The sequence below is a fragment of the Mesocricetus auratus genome, unplaced genomic scaffold (genome assembly GCF_017639785.1).
Source record: "Mesocricetus auratus isolate SY011 unplaced genomic scaffold, BCM_Maur_2.0 Super-Scaffold_100691, whole genome shotgun sequence".
NCBI lineage: Eukaryota > Metazoa > Chordata > Mammalia > Rodentia > Cricetidae > Mesocricetus > Mesocricetus auratus.
In genome coordinates this window covers 15,477,638-15,504,486 of record NW_024429267.1, presented here as the reverse complement: position 1 = coordinate 15,504,486, position 26,849 = coordinate 15,477,638, and the positions used below count along the sequence as shown (strand labels likewise).

At 39.0% G+C, this 26,849-nt stretch overlaps 1 protein-coding gene across 1 annotated transcript in view; it reads left to right on the top strand.

Annotated features, from left to right (window-relative positions):
* The first annotated feature begins 600 nt into the window (after positions 1 to 600).
* LOC121137604 (glutamic acid-rich protein-like) overlaps positions 601 to 26,849 on the top strand; it is a 36,365-nt gene continuing 10,116 nt past the window's right edge. The window contains exons 1-3 of the mRNA XM_040740223.1: positions 601 to 657; positions 23,816 to 23,881; positions 23,959 to 24,279. Coding sequence (XP_040596157.1) covers positions 601 to 657; positions 23,816 to 23,881; positions 23,959 to 24,279 — 444 coding nt within the window. The remainder of the gene's footprint in view (positions 658 to 23,815; positions 23,882 to 23,958; positions 24,280 to 26,849) is intronic.

Here is a 26,849-nt window from a genome sequence, read left to right as displayed (position 1 = left end):
CCAGAAGTTTGTTTTCCGACTTTGAATTTCCCTCCACAATGAAACAAACAAACAAACAAAAAAATCAGCACAGTGGTTAAGAAGGCACCCAGCACACCAAAAATCTGCAACTTGATACCCAGTATCATCGCTAATAAATAGACACAAAATCAGTAGAGTCAAGTAACATAAGTGTCTAGGTAACATTAAATATTTGTAACTTCTGCTTGGGGTAATAATGATTAGATTTTACAAAAAAAATTATGTGAATTATATTTTAATAAGTACTATGCACATTTTGGTAGTTTTCTGTTTTGCATTCTTTAAATAACAAAGAAAAATCAAAATAATTATGCTCATTAATGTTATAAACAAATTCTTAAATGTAAATGAAGATCCTGAGAGAGTTAAGGTGTTGATATCATTATACATGAAACTAAATGATAATAAGTGAGCCAATGTCTAAATTACATGTTATTCAAAACTCAAACATAAGCGGTGGTATCGGGGTATAATTTTAGTGAAGTATGTGAGTCTTTTCAAACCCAAAGGTTATCAGTCTTCAGTATGTCTCAGAATCACATAGAGGGTTGCTAAAATACGAGTTAATGAGCCTTAGACATGGGCTTTGATTTAGCTGTTCTGATATATGACACCAGAGTGTCAAGTTTTTCACAGGTATGGTATGTTGGGGAAGTCCTGTTATTTGCCTGTGCATTTGTCAATAAAGTACTGTCTGGCCAATAGAAAACCTAGATAGGAGGGACTAGGAGTCGAGGAGGATTCTGGGAAGGGGAAACACAAGAGAGTCAACATGTGACGCCATGGGGGTAGGACGCCGGGAACTATTCTCCGGTAAGAAACATACTTAGATTAACAATTATGGGGTAATTACTTAAGGCAGAGCTAGCCAGTAAGAGACAAACAAGGCCAACAGCTTCATAATTAATATAGCCTCCTGTGTGTTTATTTGGGACTGATGCCGACCTGGAACCAGGCGGGCGGAAAGGCATTCTCTCAAAGAAAAAGCTTCTCTTAACAGAATGGTGTCAGGAGTGGGATCATGAATTTCCACGCAAAATAACAAAAGCTTTAAAGGAATTTTAGAAACAGAAGAACAGAGAGAAGCACAGATTATTGGTAGCAGCATTTTTCTCAGGTGTGCTCTGTTTTGCTATCGACAAGCCGAGATTCACGTGGCTCGTTTACTGGAGTCTTCCTGACTCGGCATAAAAAGAAAAAGAAAAAGAAAAAACCAACAAGGTCCTTTTAAGAGACTCTGCTAACGATTGAAAGGTGTGTACGTACAGCTGGAAGTGGCAGCTTTTGCTGGATGTCAGCATGGACTGAGGCGGTAAGCTGGAATCATGCTTACGGCTGCCATCTTGAAACGGCAGTTTAAAACAGCCACGGTTTTACAGATAAGACACGTGGCCAGAAAAACATAAAGATTTACAGTAAAGTCAGACTTGGATAAAGAAAAACTTCTAAAGGTTTACAGTGTGTTTAAAAATATATGTGAGAGTGAGAGAGAAACTGAAACGACAAAGTGGTAAATAAATACAAAAGCCGGCGTTGTGGTGGCACACGCCGGTAGGATTGCTCCAGAGGCAGAGGCAGGCAGGTTTCCAAAGAGAAACCCTGTCTCAGAGAAAAATAAATAAAAGTGAAAGAAATAAAGTAATAATAGATAAATAAATAAGCCACGTAAAGATGGAAAATACACAGAGAGTCTGGATACTGTATGTTATTGTGTTTTTCAGTTTTTTGCTTGCTCAGGAAGGAACTACTACTAAAGTACACTTGATTATAAATGCTGCTGAATTAATTCAACTTATATCTTTTGAAAATGCATTGACTTCAAAATTTAAGTATAAGGATATGTTACTTGGAAAAGGAGATTTTACTTATGTTTCCACAGAAAATGAAACGCTGACGATTCCTTCCAAGCTTCTGTGGTTTGACGAACCAAGACCCCCGGAAGCAGTGGACAAGGTGTTCTAACAATTGAGACAGCTAAGATGATGCAGCTTTACAGACCCTAAAAATAAGGACTTATACAGGTTTCTGAGTTTTGTCATGATCCCCATGGTATGAACAGCGCCCCCTTCCAGCAGGAAGCAGTTTGGAATGAGCGACGTCCCAATTCCCATCTTGTTTATAAATCTTTGTTTTCATTTAAATGGGATTGTTTATAATTGGCTAATGATCACAGCCGATCTCTTGTTAATGGTAAAAAGGGGAATTATGTTATGGGTATTGTTTTCCTTTATTGATATGAATTCAAGGTCAATTTTGTGATATGTATATTTCTCCTCTTGATTAAGTATTGTGCTTATACTGATCTTTTAAAACGTAATGCATAATTGAATAAGACTATAGATAGTTACTTATAATAGTCAGAATTTATAGTTAGGTTAGTTAGGTTTCTAGATATACAGAAATATATTTGAGATGGACAGTCTTCAAACCTCTCAAAGACCTTCAGAACATGGCATTTAAAATGGTTTAGGGTTTGTCTTGACAATGAGAAATGTCTGCTCCTGGCAGCACCAATTACGTCTGAGAGGAAGATGGGCATCGAAGAAACTCGTTATAAAGTTTGCTTTCAACATGGCAAGATTAGCCATTTGGGCAAGAAACTGCTCTTGCCTAGATTGTTTGACTGTTGTTGTATCATCTGGACATGCAGGGCCCACAGGAAAGTGACTGCTGAACTCAGTCTTACAGGGTTACTGCTTGATGAAGAGTCTACGAGACTTTCTGCAGGACAAAGAAAAATGACTGACAGACTGCCAACGCAGATGGACAGTTTGAAATTTCCTGCTTTGCTGAGAAGTGTTCCAGACACATTGTGGCCTATGGGCTGAAGATGGATGCCCCAACGTTACAGAGGAACTTCGGGTGACTGTCCAGGCAGTAAGATGTCTCTGTCAATCCTAGTGTTTATATATTATCCTTCTGTGGTCTTTGATGGAGTTGAAGACAGATAGTTATAATTATAGTTTTCCTTAGTTATGATAAAAGATAAGCTACATATAGGACTTTGGACTCACAAGGATGGGATGGATGATATTTTCTTTAAATCTTGCTAAAATATTGTAACTATGTTCTTACTTGATAACTGTTCTGTCATATACAATTTGACTATGTTAAAATTAAGACCTTTCTTTTGTTTAAACAGAAAAGAGGAGATGTTGGGGAAGTCCTGTTATTTGCCTGTGCATTTGTCAATAAAGTACTGTCTGGCCAATAGAAAACCTAGATAGGAGGGACTAGGAGTCGAGGAGGATTATGGGGTAATTACTTAAGGCAGAGCTAGCCAGTAAGAGACAAACAAGGCCAACAGCTTCATAATTAATATAGCCTCCTGTGTGTTTATTTGGGCCTCATGCGGATCTAGAACCAGGCTGGCGCGGCAGAGCCCAAGCGACTGGCGGGGGATAAACCAAAGCAGCTAGCAAAAGAAAAAGCTTCTCTTAACAATGGTATGTTTATGCTGCTGGTCCCCAGGAAGAAATTTTGAGAACTGTTGATTTGAGGACCTGAGAAGTAGCATGTTATCTGTTGTTATTCCAGAATCTCCTGTCTACAATTTGAGTAAAATATTCTATTTCCTGGGCAGCCTGATAAAGTTGATTATCTACTTGTGCGAGATAGAAAAGATGACTATGGCTAAAGAATACTTGACTAAGAAATTGCTGTTTCTGTGAGTTTCTTCACCATGGTCATGACCCCTTTGATCATATTATGGCTACTCACTCTCTTCAACTGGACTCTGGGAGCTCAGTCCATTGCTTGGCTGTGGGTCACTGCCTCTGCTTCCATCAGTTACTGGATGAATGTTCTATGATGACAATTAGGGTAGTCACTAATCTGATTAAAGGGGAAGGCCCATTCAGACACCCTCTCCACTATTGCATAGAGTCTGAGTCTGAGTTGAGGTCATCCTTATAGATTCCTGGGAATTTCCCTAGTGTCAGGTTTCTCACTAATCCCTTAATGGCTATCAAGATATCTCTTTTCTTGCTCTCTCTCTCTCTCTCTCTCTCTCTCTCTCTCTCTCTATCTCTCTCTCCTTCCCCCACTTCATGTTGTACTCTTCTCTCTTCTTCTCCCCTCCCACCTCTTCGCCATGCTCCCATTTTACTCAGATCTTGTCTGTTTCCCCTTCCCTGGGGGGGACTCATGTATGTCTCTCTTTGGATCTTCCTTGTTACATAGCTTCTCTTGGATCCCAAGAAACAGCTGACCCAAGCTATTGGGAGCTCAATGACTCCATACTGACATCTGGGGAACCTGCATAGGACTGAATTAGGCCCTCTTAATGTGAGTGACAGTAGTAGGCTTGGGCAGTTTGTGGTGACACTGGCTGTGGGACCAGGATTTCCCCCTACTACATGAACTGGCATTTTGGAACTCATTCCCTTTGGAGGGACACATTGCTCAACCTAGATACGGGGGAGGGGGAGGGCCTCAAGGTGATGTGACAGATGTTGTTGACTCCCCATGAAAGGCCTCACACTCTCTGAGGAGAAGATAGGGTAGAGGGATGGTGAGGGGAGAGGGGGAAGGGAGAAGAAATTGGGATTGGTGTGTAGAATTTTAAAAAAAAAGATTGTTTTAAAAATAAAAAGAAAGAAATTGCAAGTATCCATATAAAGAATTAACACTTCTTCACAGTTCAGATATTAGGAACTTGAAGTGTTTATTTAAACTTCACTTAGGTTATGATTTATCTTCAGTTCTAGCTCTAGCGAATTTTATTTCTAAAGGCTAGAGGGATATTCTGGAGGACTTTCTGTATCTACCCATTCAGGGGTGGTTTTGCAGAAAATTGATATGTCCTATCATACTTTATGTACACTCATCATGGAAATGTACAGGCTATGAATACCAGACTCATTTTAATGGGTTTGGAACTTGATTATTTCCCTTTGTTTCTAGGGGACAGAACATGGCTTTGCCTACTGAATGTTGTGTAACCACAAGTCTTTATGTGGGAAAAGTGCTCTGTTTCCTATGATTCATCATTGATTTTAGTCTATTACTGCATCCCTACAGCAAACTAGTCTTAAACTTACTGGATACTGAACCTGATAACCTTTTAAAACTGAGTAAACTCATAGAACATAAACTTTTGTCATCATCATGTTTTGTTAATAAGTTAAGGAATGTCAAAACTACATCCTTTTGGAAATTCAAGAGGATAGATCTGAGTGACTAGATAAGGGCAGCCAATATGATTCATCAAGGAAAGATGCCTGCCTACAGACCTGAGTTCAATCCAGGGCACCTGCATGGCATAAGGAGAGAAACAACAAACTCTGCAAGTTTTCCTCTGCCTTTTACACATGTTGCACACACACACACCACCACCACCACCACCACCACAAAATAATAATAAAATTTTCATAAAGTTATATTAAAAATTCGGTAACTTTTTATTCAGATTACAATTTGTCCAGCAAGATATTTTTTTCCTACTGGATACAAACTGTCAGGTTAAAGTGTGCACAGCCTCTAGGTTCTCTCATGCACTTAATTTACATTTCTTTCCATGAAAATATTCGGTAAAAAAATAATGATTTTGTTCCATGATAATACACAAATGTTCTATTGATTCAATAAGGGAATAGAAAAGTTTGGTGGAGAGAAAGTTCATTCACTAAACTGTTTCATCCAAAATTTTCCTCCACCCCACCTTTTTCTTTTAAAGGAAACGTTTTAGAGCAAACTTAAGCACTGGGTGGGAGTTGGTCCAGTCACTGCTGCAGGCTCCAACACCACTGAATCTTTATCTACAGAGCTCTTGCCAAGTTTCCTACTGACAAAGAAGCCCTGAAATATGAACCTTGAAGTCAATTCATCAGAAAACAAATATTACATATAAATTAGCCGTAGGAGATGAAAACTGTACACATTCTCCAACTTCCATAATTATTTTGAAACAAAACAACTCCCTCCTATTTCTGCCAAAGTATTTGGCAAGCATACAAAAAGTGGCTACAAATTAGCATAAAAGACTTAATACTGCATTTATCTTTCTAGATTAGTTTAAATAACTTCCCATGTCTTAAGTTTTGTAGGTAGATATTTTGAAACACTAAGGGTACATTTCAAAGTCTATGCATATAATTTTCAGATTCTTTAGGTGAAGACAAAATGGAATTTTAACTCCTAATATATTTACACTAGGTAAACTTATTAAAAATACATTGAAAACTTCAGAGGATATTGGCAGATCAATGTGCAGCTTTAAGGTCTATTTTTTTTAATTAATCATAAACGAAATGTTTTCTTGAAATTTTCCACTTAGCAGTATATCTAAATCTATTCAAGAGATTATCATTAGAGTGATTATAATCATACAGAATTTAACCTTTCTGGATGCAGAAGATTATATTGATATTATATACTCACATTCAAACACTGACCACTACATTACAGGGAGTATTCTAAATTTACTCACATATATCAATTTCAAAAGAAAACTACAAAATATAAAAGCTAATTGGGCAGTTGACTATGTGTGTATATACATATACAACTGACAGAGAATGTTCTTCTGTGTATATGTTTGCCTTATTGGTTGATAAATAAAACACTGATTGGTCAGGCAGGATGATAGGTAGGACTAGGAGACAAGGATGATTATGGGAAGTAAAGTATAGGCAGAGAGGAGTCGTCATGTGATCCCAGGGGGGTCTGTACAGACAGGCAGGAAGTGACGTAACTGGGCAGAATCAAGATAAAAGCAGGGACAAACAGGAAATAGCTCTCTTCTCTGCAGAGATGCTGAGCAACCACCATGTAACAGGCAAAGGAGCTGCAGGTCCAGCATTCCCCAGTAAGTCAAGACCACATGGAAATACACAGATTAATAGAAAATTGGTTAGTGATTAAGACAGAGCTAGCCAATAAGAATCCCTAGTCAATGGCCAATAGTGTCATAGTTGATATAACATCTGGGTGATTCTTTGGAGGAGAGAAGGGCAGCAGGACCTGGCCAGAAATATTCTTGTTATGTACATTGTTTAATTTAATGATATTTAAATGTATACTATGCCCTGTGATGAAAATGGAGCTCTGTCATCCCCAGGATTCTTTGGCCTCAGATTCTAGAAGTGCTGTTTTCAGGTAGGCCTCACCACTATCTGCTTTAGTAGAGAGAGCTGTGTCCTCTTTGGAAGTCCTTCAGTCAATGACTGATGAGGACAAAGGTAAAAAAAATCTTGGCTATTCCTTCTAAAAGTAGACCAACTCTAGCTGCCCATATTAGCTTCCAAGGCTATGTTCAGCCCTACACTGAAACTTGACTTATCTCTCAACTCAATCCTGTTTCTTTCTCTTCTCTTTCATAGACTGGGATTCCAAGAACACTTCATAATATATGGATCACCTAGTAATCCCTATATTAACATCTGCTTCCCATAAAACCTATCCTACACTGATTTTCCACATAGTACAGTTGTGTTTGTATATACTTCAGATGACATATACTTCTGATTATATAACTTTTCAATGAATGTCATTATATGTATATTTAGACATGGATAAATAATCTATACTCAAATGGTTATTTTGTAGTTACTATTTCTGGATTTTAGAATACCATTTCCTTTTCTAATTTTTTTAACATGGTAAGATATGTATCCACAATAATGCTATAATTTGAAGTCTTACACCAAATTATAGATAGACTTCCATTTTAAACAGTGCCAATTTCTGTATTAACAGAGAATGGTCAATGATTGTTACCACCATATCAACTCTCTAACTCCTGAAAAATATACTGCAAATGCCACTACTTTTTTCAAAACTCATATTTGTTACATAGACCCTGTGTTGTTTGTATATTGTAATTCTCCTCTGGCATAATAGCAATATATTGTCCTGTATTTTTTTCTTTTTTGAAGGAGATGAAATAGTGTGAGGTATTCATTTTATAATTTCCTTATTTACAATGTCCTTATTGGATAGGCTAATGTACTGATAGTTTTATGTCAACTTGACAGAAGCTAGAAACATGTCGGAAGAAGGAATCTCAATTAAGAGAATGTTACCACTTGAAAATGCCTGCAATACATTTTCTTCATGACCTCTGCATTAGTTCCTACATTTAGGTTCCCACCTTGAATTCCTGCCCTGACTTCCTTTGTTGGTGGAAGTGTTAGCTGGAAGATACATTTACATTCCCAAGATTCTTTAGTTCATTATATTCATGTTTATGTTAATGTTTGTTCACAACAATAGAAACCCTAAGGCAGATATTGGTTCCAGGTCCTGCAGTACTACTGTGACAAATCTGATTGTGTTTGGGGTTGGGGTAGTGTTGGTATTGCAACTTGGAGCTAGAAAAGCAGTTGAGCGCTCATAGATTAGTATGCTGTCCTTAGAAGAAAGGAAAGATTATGGTTTAACAATGATGCATTATTTTTTTAATTGATAAGGGATCAATTACAATCGCTGGTTTTATGTCAACCTGACACAGCTAGAGTAATTTTGGAAAAGGGAATCTGTACTGAGAAAATGTCCCTACCAGACAGACCCATGGCCAAGCCTGGGGCACACTTTCTTGGTTGACAATCTATGCAGGAGAGCTCCGCTCACTCTGGTGTTACCCTCTGGGCTGGTGGTGGTATTGGGAGCTATAAGAAAGCAGGCTGAGCAAGCCATAAGGAGAAAGTCAGTAAGCAGCATTCCTCCATGACCTCTTGTGTAAGTTTCCTCCCAGACTAAAATGCTACATCCTACAGGGGAGATTTTTAAACAGGAAGGGAAACAACTCAAAGTAGCTGAGAGTCCCTCCTCCCAAACAAAGAGAAGCTGAGCTGCAAAAAAGACTGGGACCAGACCCACTACCTGAAAGAAGCAAAAGTCAGCAGAGCTGTCCGAAGAGGTTTATACCAAATGGGCCACCTAGAAAGGACAGTTTGCATCCTTTGAGCTTCCTGCAGGCTATGCAGTGTGTTCCAGATTCCCAGTTTTGTGAGCTATCATTCATGTTTGGGTGAGATTTGGGGATAAAGCTGTCTTTGACTCATTTCTACAACTTTAAGTAACCATAGTAAAACTTATTGCTTCACCAAATTGGACTTTGTTGATATCCACACTTTGATCTGCCATGAGTTCCCTGTCTGGGGTGAGTACACATGTCTTGAGTCTCTCCAAGAGAAGTATTGCCACACAACACCTCTATACCTGCTTATAGGCTCCTGTTATGCCTTCTTGTCCTGGCTTCCTTCAGTAATGAACAGTTCCTTCAGTAATGAACTCTTTCCTGGAAGTATAAGCTGAAGTCACCTCTTCCTTCCCCAAGTTGCTTTTGGTCATGATATTTTATCACAGCAATAGTACTCTAAAACAATTATTCAAGATCTAATTTTCATAGCTACTTAATGGCAGAAGCAACATCTCAATTCAAGTATTTGGGTACCTATCCCTCTATACTTGATTAACAAGCTATGAACTTCCTATTCACTGTGCTTCTTTAAATCTGTCATACTCACAGTTAATTAAATGCGTGTAAGGACTTCTTGGCAAGCATCCCGAAAAAGAGTCTTCTACATTTTCACATCAGAGATGCTATCCAAAAGTAAGTCCTGTTAAAAATCAGGCTTTCTCTGTTCAGTGAAGGGAATAATGTGTCAACTCTCAGAATATCCTTGTGCTAATCCTCTTACATGACAAAGATTCACATGTGCTATTACAAGTTTAAGTAAAATGGTCATCCTAGATTAACTATTACAAAGTAACTTATAAGGCAGAAGCAGAGGAGTCAAAAATCAAAGGAATTACAGCAACAGAAGGAAAAGGAAGAGATAAAGGAGGGAAGGAAAAAGAGAGGGAAGGAGAGGAGAAGAGATAAACAGAGATGAAAACATTGTGTTACTTGCTTCATTTTAACCCACTGTGCCTCATTTTGGTCTTTGATGCACAAACTATAACATTTTTTCAGTGCTTATAGTAATTAAGCTTGTAACAGTTATAAAACAACAGAAAACATACTGTGTGTTATTTTTGCAGACTCCTTCAGATGTAAGAGATTAAGTGAGCTAGAGTGACTTACTTTGTTCTTACACTTGGAGTAAAGATAAATACATTTTTATGATCCCACAAAATTTGGTGCTAACATTACCTGCTGATGAGGTGATATACAAAGATGAACTTTACATGCATGACAAAACACAGCCCTGTAATTTTTATAGGAGAATATTATTTACCTCTTATACTCAACTGCTTTCCCTACCATATCTTGAAAAATAAAGAGGAGTGGCTCCAACATCTGAAGGTTGCAAAAGGGGTTTGAATGAGAAGGTAGGGTGGTATGTACTGGGTCATATTCTCAGATTGTTCATCAGGGACAGGGTTGATGCACTAGGTTCCAGGATGTTGTCAAAAGATTATCTTCAGCTTACAGCTCACTTAATGTCAGAATCAACTACAGAGACCCACACCATCATACCTATGCCCTTTCCAGGGTAGCCCATAAGAAATTATCAATGTATAACAGAGAACAAAGGACTGGTATTTTATCCCTGCTAAGTATATTGTTCTTAGCTATTGCAGAGCAGATGTGTGTTGCTTTAGGTTTTCTTGTCCCACCAGGTTACTGCCGCCCTTCAGCCCCAAATAAACACATGGATGCTATATTAATTATAAAATTGCTGACTGATGACTAGGGCTTTTTATTGGCTAGATCTGTCTTAATATAACACACATCTATTAATCTAAGTATTTCCACATGGTCTTATCTTACTGGAGAAGGGTCCAGACCTGTTACTCCTTTGGTGGTCTACATGGCGACTGTACTTCCCCTCTCTCCCCAGCATTCTCCTTATCTCCTAGCTCTGTCCATCTTTCTGTTTGGCCAACCAGAGTTTTATTTATCTACCAATAAGAGAAACATATATACAGAAGAACAACCCCCATCATCTCCTCTTTTCTGTCTAAATAAAAAGAAAGGTTTTTAACTTTAACATAGTAAAATTATATATAACAAAACAGTTATCTAGCAAAAACTATTGTTAACAATATTAGTCCATTAACATTTGTCAAAATTTGAAGAAATATTCTATCTTCTATCCTATCTTTGTGAATCTAAAGTTTTATATGAAACTTATCTATTTTCATAACTAAGGAAAACTATAATCATAACTGACTTCAACTCCATTAAAGACCTCAGAAAGATAATAAATACACTCTAGAATTGACAGAGATATCTTGCTGCCTGGAAAGTACCCAAAGTTCCCCTGTAATGTTTGAGCATCCATCTTTAGACCGTAGGGCACAGTGTGTCCAGCAGACTTCTCATCAAAGCACGAAATTTTAAACTGCCTGCCTACATTGGCAGTTTGTCAGTAATTTTTCTGTATCCTGCAGAAGAATGTCTGGCAATCTCTTCCATGAAGCAGGAACCCTGCAGGACTGTCCTGTCTTGTTCTGCCAAGTTCAGCAGTCACTTTCCTATGGATCTTGCATGTCCAGTTTATATAGCATACAGTCAAACAGTCCAGGCAAGAGCAGTTTCTTTGGCTAGTCTTGCCATATTGAAGGCAAATTACATACCAAGTTTTCTGGATGCCCATCTTCCTCTCTGACATAATTGGTGTTCCAGGAGCAGTTACATATCACTGTCATGAAAAACCCTAAACTATTTAAAATGCCATATTCTGACAGTCTTTGAAAGATTTTAAGAATACATGTCCATTTCAAATATCTCTTTATATTTAGAAAACCTAACTAACGTAACTATAAGTTTTTGCTATTATAGGTAACTACAATCTGTAATTATCTATACTTTACATTTTAAATGAACTGAATAAACACAATACCTGAACAAGAGGAAAAATATACATAATAAAGTTGACCTTAAATTTGTATCAATAAACCAAAATCTATACCAATGCAAAGTATACATTTCTGTATAATATTCCCCTTTTTTCTTTTAAAAAGAGATTGCCTGTGATCATTAACCACTTATAACCAACCCCATTTAAATGAAAAAAATTATAAACAATATTTGGGAATTTGGGTGTCATTCTCTCCAAAATACTTCCTACTGTTTGGGGGCCTATACCAAACAGGGCAACTAACTGATGACTAAGTATTCAAATGTCTGATATTACGGGGGACATCTCATTTAAACTACTACACACTGTCTCAGAAAGAACAAATGCAGGGAAAGTGAAAGATAGAGGGTTTGCTGGTCACCATCAGAGAAAAGCTTCTGACTCATAATAGGGTGGCTGGCAAGGTATTTGTGAAGTATCTTGAACTTACTGAGTCACTGAGTTTAGTGTCTGATGCAGGAAACCCACCACATTTTAAATTTGAAAAAAAAAAAAGGAAGACTTATCCACAGAGCTTTTCTTGATAAAGGTGCCAGGTACATCTCAATTTAAATATCATTTTTAAATAAAGGCTTATTTTGTTTTTAATTGTGTATGTGAGATTGTGTCTATGTGGATGTCCGCACAGGAGTGCAGGTGTGCATGGGCATTGGATCCCCTAGAGCTAGAGTTATAAGTGCTTGCGATCTGCCTGATATGACTCATAACTGATTCGGGTCCTCCTCAAGAGCAGTACATGCTCTTATCTGCTAATTCATATCTTCAGTCCCAACACACTTCATTATTAACTGCTATTCCAGCATCTTTTTATTTAGCTTTCATTTTAAGGCTTTGTCTAGACAAATCTGTCCTCTATGCCTCACTCCCAAAGATTAGATACTTACTATATGGGGACGTTAGGTCAGAGGGTCTACTTCTTGAATGTCAATAGAGTAAAATGAGCATGGGGTGCAAATAGATGCAGGGAGTTCCCAAGAAATTCAGTATTAGTGACTGGTACTGCTTTTCCATCTCTCTCTTCCAACAGGAACTTTGAAAGTCAGACTCAAACCCCCTAGAAAATTTCACTCTTCATAAAATGTTCCTAAAATACTTATGGAATATGATATTTGAAAATACTCAACAGAACAGCTGGGAGCCATTCTATTGCAGATGATAAACATAACCACTACTCATGCATCTTGCTGTATAACATTACAGATACTCCTGCTAAGAGATGGGAGCCATTTCTACACCCTGTGTATCTGGGCTTGGTATGAAATTTGCTTTGGCCAAAAGAACATTCACAAGCACAATACAAAACAGATGTTTATGAGCCACTTGTGCATTAGGTCTTGCTCTCCACTGCCCTTGGGATACTAAGAATATCATGTAAATAAGACCAATCTAGCCTGCAAAAACATGAAAGGAAAAAAATGTCTTGGACAATAAACTGCCAACTTCAGCATCTGAGGTCCTAGACCATTCACCTGCCAACCAACATAGCTGTTGATTATAGAAGTATGAACGAAATAAATCAGCTGAGTTTGTTGTGAGTCAGATTGAGCATGTGAGGAATTCTGTGTTCAAGAATGGTTCCCATTGGAATCACTATGGCTATTACTATATAGATCGGCCACCTACTGTATCCTGTAGGTTCTGTTGTATAGAAATCTAATCCAAGATGAATACTTTAAAGCAACAAGCATTTATATATCTCATATTTTGTGCTTATCAATTTAAGCTGTTTATTTTTAATTTCTCTATATAGACATTCAATTGTAGCTCTTAACTAGAAAAAGAATCACATGCAACAACTCAGGTTAAAAATCACCAGAAGACAAAGAATAAACAAGTTGCGGGGTTTTTTTGTTTGGTTTTGGTTTTTTTTTTTTTTAACTTAGTAGAAAGCAAAGGCAATAGAAGAAAAGACTAAACTTTGGGAAGGTTCAGCACCCTCAGAGATGGAATCCTTTTTGACTGTGTAATAAGAAGATAAGTTTATTAAAAATGGAAGCAGAACAAACAAACAAAAAAGGTCTTGGAGATTTTAAAATTGTAGAAATGGAAAAATAGATGACAATGTCAAAGGATCCAAATGTAGGAGTTGGTAAGGAAACAGAATAAAAAAGAGTAGAAACATTTATTTGCTTGTTTGTTTAAGAATTTGAATACGAAGAGTAAACTTTCCAAAGAGAAAAGAGAAAAAGAAGAAATCGTCAGAAACACAATTCTTCTTAAGAAACAGAGAATGTTAATTCCTATGACTGTTTCAAAGAGCAACACTAGATTTATGATTTTGAAACTTCATAACTTGAAAATTAAGGACAAAACCATAAAAGCTTACAAACAGGAAAACAAAATGCTATATGTAACAAGCACCTAAACTGAGCCTTCTGGGTACTGAGAATGGGTAGATTGTTAGCTGAAAGTTTTTAGACAAATTTTAGTTTTCTAGGAATGCAAAAGTTTAATAACTAAAACACAGTGAAAGCTAAACACCTTAAAAATTTGAAGAGAAATATTTCCCAACTGGGAAACCAGAGTATCAAATATGAAAGTAACTAATGAGATTCTCAGCTATGCAGGTTTTAAAGATTTTACTGTCTGTGCATCTTTTCTCAGGAAGTTACTACAGGGGTTATTTCCTCAAAAGAAAAGATAAAACAAAAAGAAGACTGAGGCAGGAAAGATACATATTCCAGGAAACAAAGGATCCATCACAGAACAATGGAAACCTTCTGCAAGCCTCAGAGCCAACAGGCAAAGTGAATGGGTGGGGGGGGGAGCTTAAGGGACACAGAAAAACAAAACTAATAGAATACCAGGATTGTATAGAAGGGGAAGAAAAAGAATGCTCATGCTTGGCGTGTGCACTCGTGAATGTACAAAGTTAAAACCATGTGGCTCTTATGCTGAAAAATACTTTGGTTTAGGAAATGATTCAGCAGGTAAAGGTACTTGCTGGATAAACCTAGAGACTTGACTTCAATTCCTGAAACCCATGTAAATGTGGACAAAAACAATTGACTCCACAGGCTAGTTCCCACCTGCTTCTTAAACAAACCAACAAACCAGTGAACATTTCATATGCAATTATTTGACTTCATTGTCCACAGGGACAAAAATCCTAGAAAATCACTAAGGTGTGCTTGTCTGCCAAAAGTCTGAGTACCCAGACAGCCTTTGAGATGTAGCTCTGTCCCAAGAACATACTAGACAGTATCCTTCTCTCGTCCTTACAACTCGTGTCAGTATGGCGCATCCCCTGTGAGGTTTCCTGATCCTAGAAGAGCAATCTGTTCAAGGACAATCATATTACCACTGTAAGAACATAATCATGTGTTTTGTTCTTCTGTATAACTACTATGTACACTTCGTACTTCACTCGGAAGCAGATGTGTGTTCTATTCTGAGCAAAACATGATGTATGAAATTCCACGCAACAAAGTTCAATGGTTCAATAATGGTGCTACTCACCATCTTCCATTGTCAATTCTAATAAAATGAGATTGGGAGCTAAACAGAGTAGCAAAAGAAAGGTGACCTATCATGAATTAGGGTGAATTTTTAAATTTTTGTTTATTTCTTTCATTGTCCTTTCTTTTCTTTCTTCCTTTTATTTTTTTTTTGTGTGTTCAAATTTTTTTATTAATTTTTTTTTATTTTCCATTTTAAATTTAGATAAGAAACAAGGTTGCTTCACAAGTCAGTACGAGGTCACTCTCCCTTTCCCTCCCCTCCTCCCGTGCCCTCCCCCCCATCCCCCCCCCGTTATCCCCTCATTCCCCCAGGGAGGGTGAGGCCCTCCATGGGGGTGTCCATAGTCTGTCATTTCATATAGGGCAGGGCCTAGACCCTTCCCCAAGAGTTCAGGGTGAGAGTGCACCTCACATTGTTCTATGGGAGTCCAGAGACCGTGTGTATACTTGGGATGGGTACTGATCTGCTGTCCAAGGCTCAATAGATTCCCTAGGCCTCCTCACTGACACCCAGATTCAGGGGGTCTTGATCAGTCCCATGCTGGATTCCCAGGCTGATGCCTGGGATTCAAGAGTTAACCTTTGTCTGGTCAGCTGTTTCTGGGGGTTCAACCAGCCCAGTCTTAATCCCTTTGATCATCAGTCCTCCCTCTCTGATACTGGCTTTCTTGAGTTCAGCTCAGTACTTAACCAGCCAGTAAATGAAGTTTCTGTTTCCCAGACTCTCTGGCAATAGGATTGTAGGCTGGCACTCCCCAGAACTATGTCTAAAATCCATATATGAGAGAGTACATGCCATGTTTCTCTTTTTGTGACTGGGTTACCTCACTCAGGATGGTTTCTTCTAGTGTCATCCATTTGCCTGCGAATCTCATGATTCCATTATTTTTTCTGCTGAATAGTACTCCATTGTATAAATGTACCACATTTTCTCTATCCATTCTTCGGGTGAGGGACATCTAGGTTGCTTCCAAGTTCTGGCTATTACAAATAAAGCTGCTATGAACATAGTGGAACAGACATCTTTGTTATATGAATGGGCATCTTTTGGATATATGCCTAAGAGTGCAGTTGCTGGGTCTTGTGGTAGGTTTATTCCCATTTTTCTGAGGAATCTCCATACTGCTTTCCAAAGTGGCTGAACCAGTTGGCACTCCCACCAGCAATGGAGGAGTGTCCCCCTTTCACCACATCCTCTCCAGCATAAATTGTCATTGGTGTTTTTGATTTTAGCCATTCTGACAGGAGTGAGATGGTATCTCAGAGTTGCTTTGATTTGCATTTCCCGGATGGCTAAGGATGTTGAGCACTTTCTCAAGTGCCTCTCAGCCATTTTAGACTCCTCTATTGAAAACTCTCTATTTAGTTCTGCAGCCCACTTCTTAATTGGGTCCTTTGCTGTTTTGGAGACTTGCTTCTTGAGTTCTTTATAAATTTTGGAGATCAACCCTCTGTCAGATGTGGGATTAGTGAATATTTTTCCCATTCTGTGGGCTGCCTTTTTGTCTTGCTGACTGTGTCCTTTGCCTTACAGAAGCTTCTCAGTTTCAGTAGGTCCCATTTATTAATTGTTGATCTCACTGTCTGTGCTACTGGTGTTATTTTCAGGAAGCTGTCTCCTGTACCAATTCGTTCAAGGGTACCACCCACTTTCTCTTCTAAGAGGTTCAGTGTGGCTGGATTTATGTTGAGGTCTTTGATCCATTTGGACTTAAGTTTTGTGCATGGCGATAAACATGGATCGATCCGCATTTTTCTACATGCCAGTCTCCAATTATGCCAGCACCATTTGTTGAAGATGCTTTCTTTATTCCATTGTATATTTTTAGCTTCTTTGTCAAAGATCAGATGTTCGTACGTGTGTGGGTTAATACCCGGATTTTCAATTCGATTCCATTGGTCTGCCTGTCTATTTTTGTGCCAATACCAAGCTGTTTTCAGGACTATAGCTCTATAATAGAGCTTAAGGTCAGGGATAGTGATGCCTCCGGACATTGCCTTGTTGAACAGGGTTGTTTTGGCTATCCTGGGTCTTTTGTTTTTCCATACAAAATTGATTATTGTTCTTTCAAGGTCTGTGAAGAATTGTGCTGGGATTTTAATGGGGATAGCATTGAATCTGTAGATTGCTTTTGGCAGGATTGCCATTTTTACTACATTGATCCTACCTATCCAAGAGCATGGGAGATCTTTCCATTTTCTGAGGGCTTCTTTAATTTCTTTCTTTAAAGATTCAAAGTTCTTACGATACAGGTCTTTCACTTGTTTGGTTAGCGTTACCCCAAGGTATTTTATGTTGTTTGTGGCAATTGTAAAGGGTGATGTTTCTCTGATTTCTCTTTCAGCCCTTTTATCATCTGTATATAGTAGGGCTACTGACTTTCTTGAGTTGATCTTGTAACCTGCCACTTTGCTGAAGGTGTTAATCAGCTGTAAGAGTTCCCTGGTAGAGTTCTTTGGGTCATTGATGTAAACTATCATATCGTCTGCAAACAGTGAAAGTTTGACTTCTTCCTTCCCAATTTGTATCCCCTTGATCCCCCTTTGTTGTCGTATGGCTATAGCTAGAACTTCAAGTACCATGTTGAAAAGGTATGGAGAGAGTGGACAGCCTTGTTTTGTTCCTGATTTTAGAGGAATTGTGTTGAGTTTCTGTCCATTTAGTTTGATGTTGGCTGTTGGTTTACTGTATATGGCTTTTATTATGTTTAAGTATGTCCCTGTTATCCCAGATCTCTCCAAGACCTTTATCATGAAGGGGTGTTGGATTTTGTCAAAGGCTTTTTCAGCATCTAGTGAGATGATCATGTGATTTTTGTTTTTCAGCTTGTTTATATGGTGGATTACGTTGATGGATTTTCGTATGTTGAACCATCCCTGCATCCCTGGGATGAAACCTACTTGATCGTGGTGAATGATTGTTTTGATGTGTTCTTGGATCCGATTTGCCAGTATTTTATTGAGTATTTTTGCATCAATGTTCATGAGGGATATTGGTCTGAAGTTCTCTTTCTTGGTTGTATCTTTGTGTGGCTTGGGGATCAAGGTTATTGAAGCCTCATAGAAAGAGTTTGGCAAAGACCCTTCTGCTTCTATTGTGTGGAACACTTTGAGAAGAATTGGTATAAGCTGTTCTTTGAATTTGTGGTAGAATTCTGCACTGAGGCCATCTGGACCTGGACTTTTTTTGGTTGGCAGACTTTTGATGACAGCTTCTATTTCCATAGGGGTTATAGGTCTATTTAAATTGCTTATCTGTTCTTGATTTAGTTTTGGCAAATGATAGCTGTCCAGGAAGTCATCCATTTCCTTTAAATTTTCGAATTTTGTGGAGTACAGGTTTTCAAAGTATGACCTAATGATTCTCTGGATTTCCTCAGAGTCTGTTGTTATGTCCCCCTTTTCATTTCTGATTTTGTTAATTTGCGTGTTCACTCTCTGCTGTTTGGTAAGTTTGGACAAAGGTTTGTCTATCTTGTTGATTTTCTCAAAGAACCAACTCTTCGTTGCATTGATTCTTTGTATTGTTTTCCTGGTTTCTACTTTGTTGATTTCAGCCCTCAATTTGATTATTTCCTGGCGTCTACTCCTCCTGGGGGAGTTTGCTTCTTTGTGTTCTAGAGCTTTTAGCTGTGATGTTAATTCTCTGGTATAACTGTTTTCCTGTTTCTTCATGTGAGCACTTAGTGCTATGAACTTCCCCGTAGCACTGCTTTCAAAGTGTCCCATAGGTTTGGGTATGTTGTGTCTTCATTCTCATTGAATCGAGGAAGTCTTTAATTTCTTTTTTATTTCCTCTTTGACCCAGGGATGGTGCAGTTGAGCATTATTCAATTTCCATGAGTTTGTAGGTTTTCTGCAATTTGTGTTGTTGTTGAATTCTAATTTTAAGGCATGGTGGTCTGATAAGATGCATGGAGTTATTCCAATTTTTTTGTAGCTGCTGAGGTTTGATATGTTGCCAAGTATGTGGTCGATTTTTGAGAAGGTTCCATGTGGTGGTGAGAAGAAGGTATATTCTTTTTTATGTGGATGAAATGTTCTATAGATATCTGTTAATCCCAGTTGGGTCATTACTTCTATTAGACCCTTTGCTTCTTTGTTGAGTTTCTGTCTGGTATTCTTGTCTAGTGGTGAGAGTGGTGTGTTGAAATCTCCCACTATAACTGTGTGGGGCTTTAGATGAGATTTAAGTTCTAATAATGTTTCTTTAACGAATGTGGATGCCTTTGTATTGGGGGCATAGATGTTCAGGATAGACACTTCATCTTGGTGGGTTTCACCTGTGATGAGTATGTAATGACCTCCTTCATCTCTTTTGATTAATTTTATTTTAAAGTCTAGTTTGTTAGATATTAGGATTGCTACCCCTGCTTGTTTCTTGGGTCCATTTGATTGAAAAATTTTTTCTCAACCTTTAACTCTCAAGTAATGTCTGTCTTTGAGGGTGAGGTGTGTTTCTTGTATGCAGCAGAAGGAAGGGTTCTGTCTTCGAATCCATTCTGCTAGTCTGTGTCCTTTTATGGGTGAGTTAAGGCCGTTAATATTGAGGGATATTAATGACCATTGATTGCTCATCCTTCTTCGATTTGCGATGGTTGTTGGTGGTGGAATTATGGGTGGAATTTCACCCCTTTGTTCTTTTGGCTGTTGGTAGAGAGGGATTCTCTAATGCTTATGTTTTTCTGGTTGTAGTTAGCTTCCTTGGGTTGGAGTTTTCCTTCCAAAATTTTCTGTAGGGCTGGGTTAGTGGACACATATTGGTTGAATCTAGTTTTGTCATGGAATATCTTGTTTTCTCCGTCTATAGTGATTGAGAGCTTTGCCGGGTATAGTAGTCTGGGCTGGCATCCATGGTCTCTTAGTGTAGGTAGAATATCTATCCAGGACCTTCTGGCTTTCAGAGTTTCCATGGAGAAATCAGGTGTAATTCTGATAGGTCTGCCTTTATATGTTACTTGACCTTTTTCCTTAGCTGCTCTTAATATTCTTTCTTTATTCTGTATGTTTGGGGTCTTGATTATTATGTGGCGAGGGGATTTTTTTGTGGTCCACTCTATTTGGTGTTCTGTAGGCTTCTTGTACCTTCATTGGCATGTCTTTCTTAAGGTTGGGAAAGTTTTCTTCTATGATTTTGTTGAATATGCCTTCTGCCCCCTTGAGGTGGATTTCTTCTCCTTCTTCTATACCTATTATTCTTAGGTTTGGTCTTTTCATGGTGTCCCATAATTCCTGGATGTTTTGTGTTAAGGATTTGTTGGATTTAAGGTTTTCTTTGGTTATAAATCCATTTCTCCTAATGTATCTTCAACACTTGAGATTCTCTCTTCCATCTCTTCTATTCTGTTGGTAATGCTTGTATTGGTAGTGCCTGACTGTTTGTCCAGCTTTTCTATTTTCTGCCTTTCTTCAGATTGTGTTTTTTTTAGTGACTCTATTTCAGTTTTCAACCCTTGCAGCGTTTGCATTGCTTCTTGCAATTTTCTGTTTATCTGTTCGTCCGTTTGTTGCCTTTTATGAATTTTTTGGTTTGTTCTTTCTTCCATTTCTTGCATTTTTTGGTTTGCTTTTTGTTCCATTTCATGGATTTTGTGCTTTGTTTCTTCTTCCATTTCCTGCCTTTTTTGGTTTGTTTCTTCCTCCATTTTTTTCATTTTTTGCTTTGTTTTTTCTACTATTTCTTGCATTTTTTGCTTTGTTTCTTCTTCCATTTCCTGCCTTATTTGGTATGTTTCTTCTTCTAATTCTTGCATTTTTTGCTTTGCTTTTTCTTCCATTTCTTGCATTTTTTGCTTCATTTCTTCTTCCATTTCGTGCCTTTTTTGGTTTGTTTTTTCTTCCAATTCTTGCATTTTTTGGTTTCTTTTTTCTTCCATTTCTTGCATTTTTTGGTTTGTTTTTTCTTCCATTTCTTTGAGGGATTTTCCAATATCCTCTTTTAGGGCCTCTATCATTTTCATGAAAGTGCTTTTAAGGTCGTTCTCTTCTGCTTCCTTCGCGTTGGAATATTGGGGTCTTGCTGGTGTGGAGTCTCTAGAATCTGGCGGTGTCATATTTGTGTTTCTGTTGCTGACTGTGTTTTTGTATTGTCTCTTTCCCATCTCTTCTTCTAGTGGGTGCAGAAAGAGCCCCTTCCTGGTCTGGGGACCAGAGTTCCCTTTTGGTGGGTGCTAGTAAGTCCAGTAATCTGGTGGTTCTTCTATGCCTTGTCCAAATGCTGGTCCGTGGGTAGAGAAGAAGAACAGGAATCTGGGGCACTTAGCCTCCTACCTGGTCCCCTGGACCCTATGCTGGGTCCTGTTGTACCTGATCCGGAACTGCTACTCCCCTGGTCTCCCTGGCTCCTGTAGTTTCCTGGTCTCTTTGGTGGGAGAGAAGATCTGGAGTCTGGGGTGCTTGGCTCCCACCGGGATTGGGAGCTCTGTGCAGTTCCCAGGCGATCTGCAGGCTCTGGAACACAGGCCGGGAAGCTGGCCTGTTTACCTGATGCTCCTGCCGGGATTGGGAGCTTTGTGCAGTTCCCAGGCGATCTGCAGGCTCTGGAACAGAGGCCGGGAAGCTGGCCTGTTTACCTGATGATGCCAGAGGGACAGCTACTTCCCTGTGTGCCCAGCCTTCTCTAGTTTCCTGGACTCGTTGGTGGGAGAGAAGATCTGGAGTCTGGGGTGCTTGGCTCCCGCCGGGATTGGGAGCTCTGTGCAGTTCCCAGGCGATCTGCAGGCTCTGGAACACAGGCCGGGAAGCTGGCCTGTTTACCTCTTCCTTTTATTCTTTTATTTTGTTATTTTTGTTTAAGACAAGGTTTTACTTATATATTGCAGGACAATTTGGAACCCCTTGTTTAATTGAAATGATTTTCAGTTCAATGCCCCCATACATACGGATTACAGACTAAGATTACAGATCCATGCCACTACATGTGGGTTTCCTTTCAATATTTAAAGAATTTGAGGTAAAGCATGGCTGAGAAACATCAGTTTGTCCTTCAATGGGATAAGAAAACAAAGAAGGGACAGCCTATAACACAGCAAAGCCAATATAAGCATTATATATTGCAGTTCAGAAAAAAAGAAGGTTAGGAACCAAAACAAACATACAATAGGCTTGATAATTCTGAAAACAGATGTCTACTGTCATACCTAAGAATTCTGATGCCTAAGGAAAGTGAAAAATATTTAGTTAACCATTATAAACCAACATAATAAATAAATTTCTGCTGCGTATATGTAACATATTCTTTATCTTTTCATTTGTTGATAGGCATCTAGGCTAGTCCCATTTCACAGCTATTATACATAATAGCAGGAATAGACATGGTGGTACAAGAATCTCTGTAGCCCTTCTAGTATGAATGTGAATCCTTTGGGTATATGCCTAAAGAATAGAATTGCTGGGTCTGTTCAACTATGTTTATAGCAGCATTATTTGTAATAGCCAGACCTGGAAGCAACCTAGATGCCACTCAACTAAGAATGGATAAAGAAAATATGGTACATTTACACAATGGAGTACTACTCAGTGGTAAAAAAAAAAAACAATGACACCTTGAAATTCACAGGGAAATGGATGGAACCAGAAGAAATTATCCTGAGTTAGGTAACCGGGACACAGATAGACAAACATAGTATGTACTCACTTATCAGTGGATATTAGACATAGAGCAAAGGATTACCAGCCTACAATCCAAAACCCCAGAGAAGCTAGGAAACAAGGAGGACCCTAAGAGAGACATACAGGGACTTCCAGAGAAGGGAAAAAGAACAAGATCTCCTGAGTAAATTTTGGGAGCACTGGGCAGTGAGAGGAAGGTAGGAGAAAGCAGAGGAGAGAAGAGGAAGGGGATAGGAGAACATGAGGGATCTGGAAGATCAAGTTGGGGGGAAGAATTGAGAAAGAGAGCAAGGAAAGAGATACTTTAATAGATGGAGCCATTATGGGTTTAATGAGAAATCTGGCACTAAGGAAATGTCCAGGAACCCACAAGGATGGCCCCTATTAAGAATCTAAGCAATAGTAGAGGCTACCTTAAATGCCCTTCCCCTGTAATGAGATTGATGACTACCTTAAATGCCATCATAGAGCCTTTACCCAGTAGCTGTTGGAAGCAGAAGCAGAGATTCACAGCTAAGCACTGGTCTGAACTCCTGGACTCCAGTTATAGAGAGGGAGGGGTAATGCACAAAGGGGTCAAGACCACACTGGGGAAACTGACAGAAACAGCTGGCCTGAGCAAGTGGGAGCTCACGGACACCATTCTGACAGTGGGGAACCAGTATAGGACTGAACCAGACCCCCTGAATGTGGGTGTCAGTTGGGAGGCCTGGGCAGTCTGTGGGACTTCTGGCAGTAGAGCCAGTATTTATCCTAGTAGGACACTCTCTCAGCCTAGATACATGGAGGCGGACCTAGCTTCTGCCCCAAATGCTGTGACAGATTTTGATGATCCCCCATGGGAGGCCTCACCCTCCCTGAGCAGTGGATGGGGGATAAGGATGATGAAAATGATAATGAACATGATAGGAGGATGATAAGGATGATGAGGAGGAAGATGATGATGAGGAGGAGAAGGATGAGGATGATGAGAACGTGATAAGGATGATAAAGATGAGAATGATGATGATGATGAGGAGGAGGATGAAGATGAGGATGATGTTGATGAGGAGGAGGAGAAAGAGGATGATGATCATGAGGATGACAAAGATGAGGATAATGTTGATGATCAGGATGATATGGATGAGAATGATGATGATGATCGTGAGGATGATGAGGATGAGGATAATTATGATGAAGAGAAGGAAGAGGATGATGATCATGAAGATGATGAGGATGAGGATAATTATGATGAAGAGGAGGAGAAGGAAGAGGATGACGATCATGAGGAGCATGAGGATGATTATGAGGAGGAGGAGGAGAATCATGAGGATGATGATAAGGAGGATGATAAGGATGATGATAATGAGGATTATGAGGATGAGGATGAGGGTGTTAATGATTATGATGATGATTATGATGATGAGGAGGAGGAGGATGATAACTGGACATCAGCAGAGTGTACAATCTCTTTGAAATCTATTTTTAAGCTACTAATAAAATACAAATTCAAATTCTTGCTCCCTTTCATCTTCCCACTTTCCTCACCATCTTCTCACCCCACCCCCATCCACTCTTCAGAGAGGATGAGGCCTAGCATTGGGTATCATCACAGTCTGTCACATTACTTGGGACAGTACTGAGGCACAACCCTGAATCTAAGCTGAGAAAGTATTCCTCCATAGAGAATGGTTTCCAAAATGCCAGGTCATGAAACTATGGATAAATACTGGTTCTACTGTCAGCAGCCCTATATATTGTCCAAGTTTGCCAATTGACACCTGCATTCAGGGGGCCTGGCTTGGTTCTATCTAAGTTCCCCAGTGAGCCCCCATTTGCTTAGATCAACTGTTTGTGAGTTTTCCCAACATAGTCTTGACCCCTTTGCTCATATTATAGCTTCTCCCTCTCTACAACTGAACTCCAGGAGTTTGGCCCAGTGCTTAGCTATCTCCTTCTATCAGTTACTGGATGAAGGCTCTATGATGGCATCAGTTTGATTTTAGTGGAAGGACAGTTACAGTACCATCTCCATTACTGCTTAGAGTCTTAGAGTAACTCAGAGCTTATTTTTAAAAAGTTATTATCTCTGAAATTGATGCCCAGATGTGAGTTGCAAGAATTTCCATGTAAAACCTGACAAAACTTAAAAGGGGATTCTAAAAACAAAAGAACAAAGGCAAGCACAGCTTCTTGCTAGCAGCATTTTCTCAGGTGGGCTCTGTTTGTTAGAGACAAGCAGAGGCTCCAGACTCTTTTAATGGAGGCGTCCTGACAGCATTAGCAGAAAAAGGTGCAGGGCTCTTTTAAGAGACTCCGATACAGCACCCCTTCATGATAAAGGTCCTAGAGAGATCAGGGATAACAGGAACATACCTGAATATAATAAAAGCAATATACAGTAAACCAACAGCTAACATCAAACTAAATGGAGAGAAACTCAAAGCAATTCCTCTAAAATCAGGAACAAGACAAGGCTGTCCACTCTCTCCATATCTCTTCAATATTGTACTTGAAGTCCTAGCTACAGCAATAAGAAAACAAAAGGAGATAAAGCAGATACAAATAGGAAAAGAAGAAGTCAAGCTTTCACTATTTGCAGATGATATGATAGTTTACATAAGTGACCCGAAAAACTCTGCAAGGCAACTCCTAGAGCTGATAAACACCTTCAGCAAGGTGGCAGGATACAAGGTAAACTAAAAAAAATCAGTGGCCCTATTATATACAGACGATGAAGTGACTGAGAAATAAATCAGAGAAACCTCACCCTTTACAATTGCCATAAATAGCATCAAATATCTGGGGATAATGTTAACCAAGGAAGTGAAAGACCTGTATATCAAGAACTTTGAGTCTTTAAAGAAAGAAATCAAAGAGGATACCAGAAAATGGAAAGATCTCCCATGCTCTTGGATTGGTAGGATCAACATAATAAAAATGTCAATCTTGCCAAAAGCACTCTACAGATTCAATGCAATCCCTATCAAAATTCTGGCACAATTCTTCACAGACATAAAAAGAACATTAGTCAACTTTATATGGAAAAACAAAAGGTCCAGGATAGCCAAAACAACCCTATACAATAAAGGAACTTCAGGAGGCATCACCATATCTGATTTCAAGCTCTATTATAGAGCTATAGTCCTGAAAACAGCTTGGTATTGGCACAAAAATAGGCAGGTAGACCAATGGAACCGAATTGAAAACCCTGATTTTAACCCACACACCTATGAACACTTGATTTTTGACAAAGTAGCTAAAACTATACAATGGAAAAAAGAAAGCATCTTCAACAAATGGTGCTGGCATAACTGGGTACTGGTATGCAGAAGACTGCAGATAGATCCATGTTTATCGCCTTGTACAAAACTTAAGTTCAAATGGATCAAAGATCTCAACATAAATCCAGCCACACTGAAACTTTTAGAAGAGAAAGTGGGAGATACTCTTCAATGAGTTGGTACAGGAGACCACTTCCTGAACATAACACCAGTGGCACAGACACTGAGATCGACAATTAACAAATGGGACCTCATGAAACTAAAAAGCTTCTGTAAGGCAAAGGACACAGTCAACAAGACAGAAAGGCAGTCCACAGAATGGGAAAAGATATTCACTGACCCCAAATCTGACAAAGGGCTAATCTCCAAATTTTACAAAGAACTCAAGAAGCAAGTCTCCAAAACACCACAGGATCCAATCAAAAGGTGAAGTACAGAACTAAACAGAGAATTCTCAATAGAGGAGGCTAAAATGGCCAAGAGACACTTAAGAAAGTGCTCAACATCCTTAGCCATCAGGGAAATGCAAATCAAAACAACTCTGAGATACCATCTTACTCCTGTCAGAATGGCTAAAATCAAAAACACCGAAGACAATTTATGCTGGAGAGGATGTGGAGAGAGGGGAACACTCCTCCACTGCTGGTGGGAGTGCCAACTCGTACAGCCACTTTGGAAAG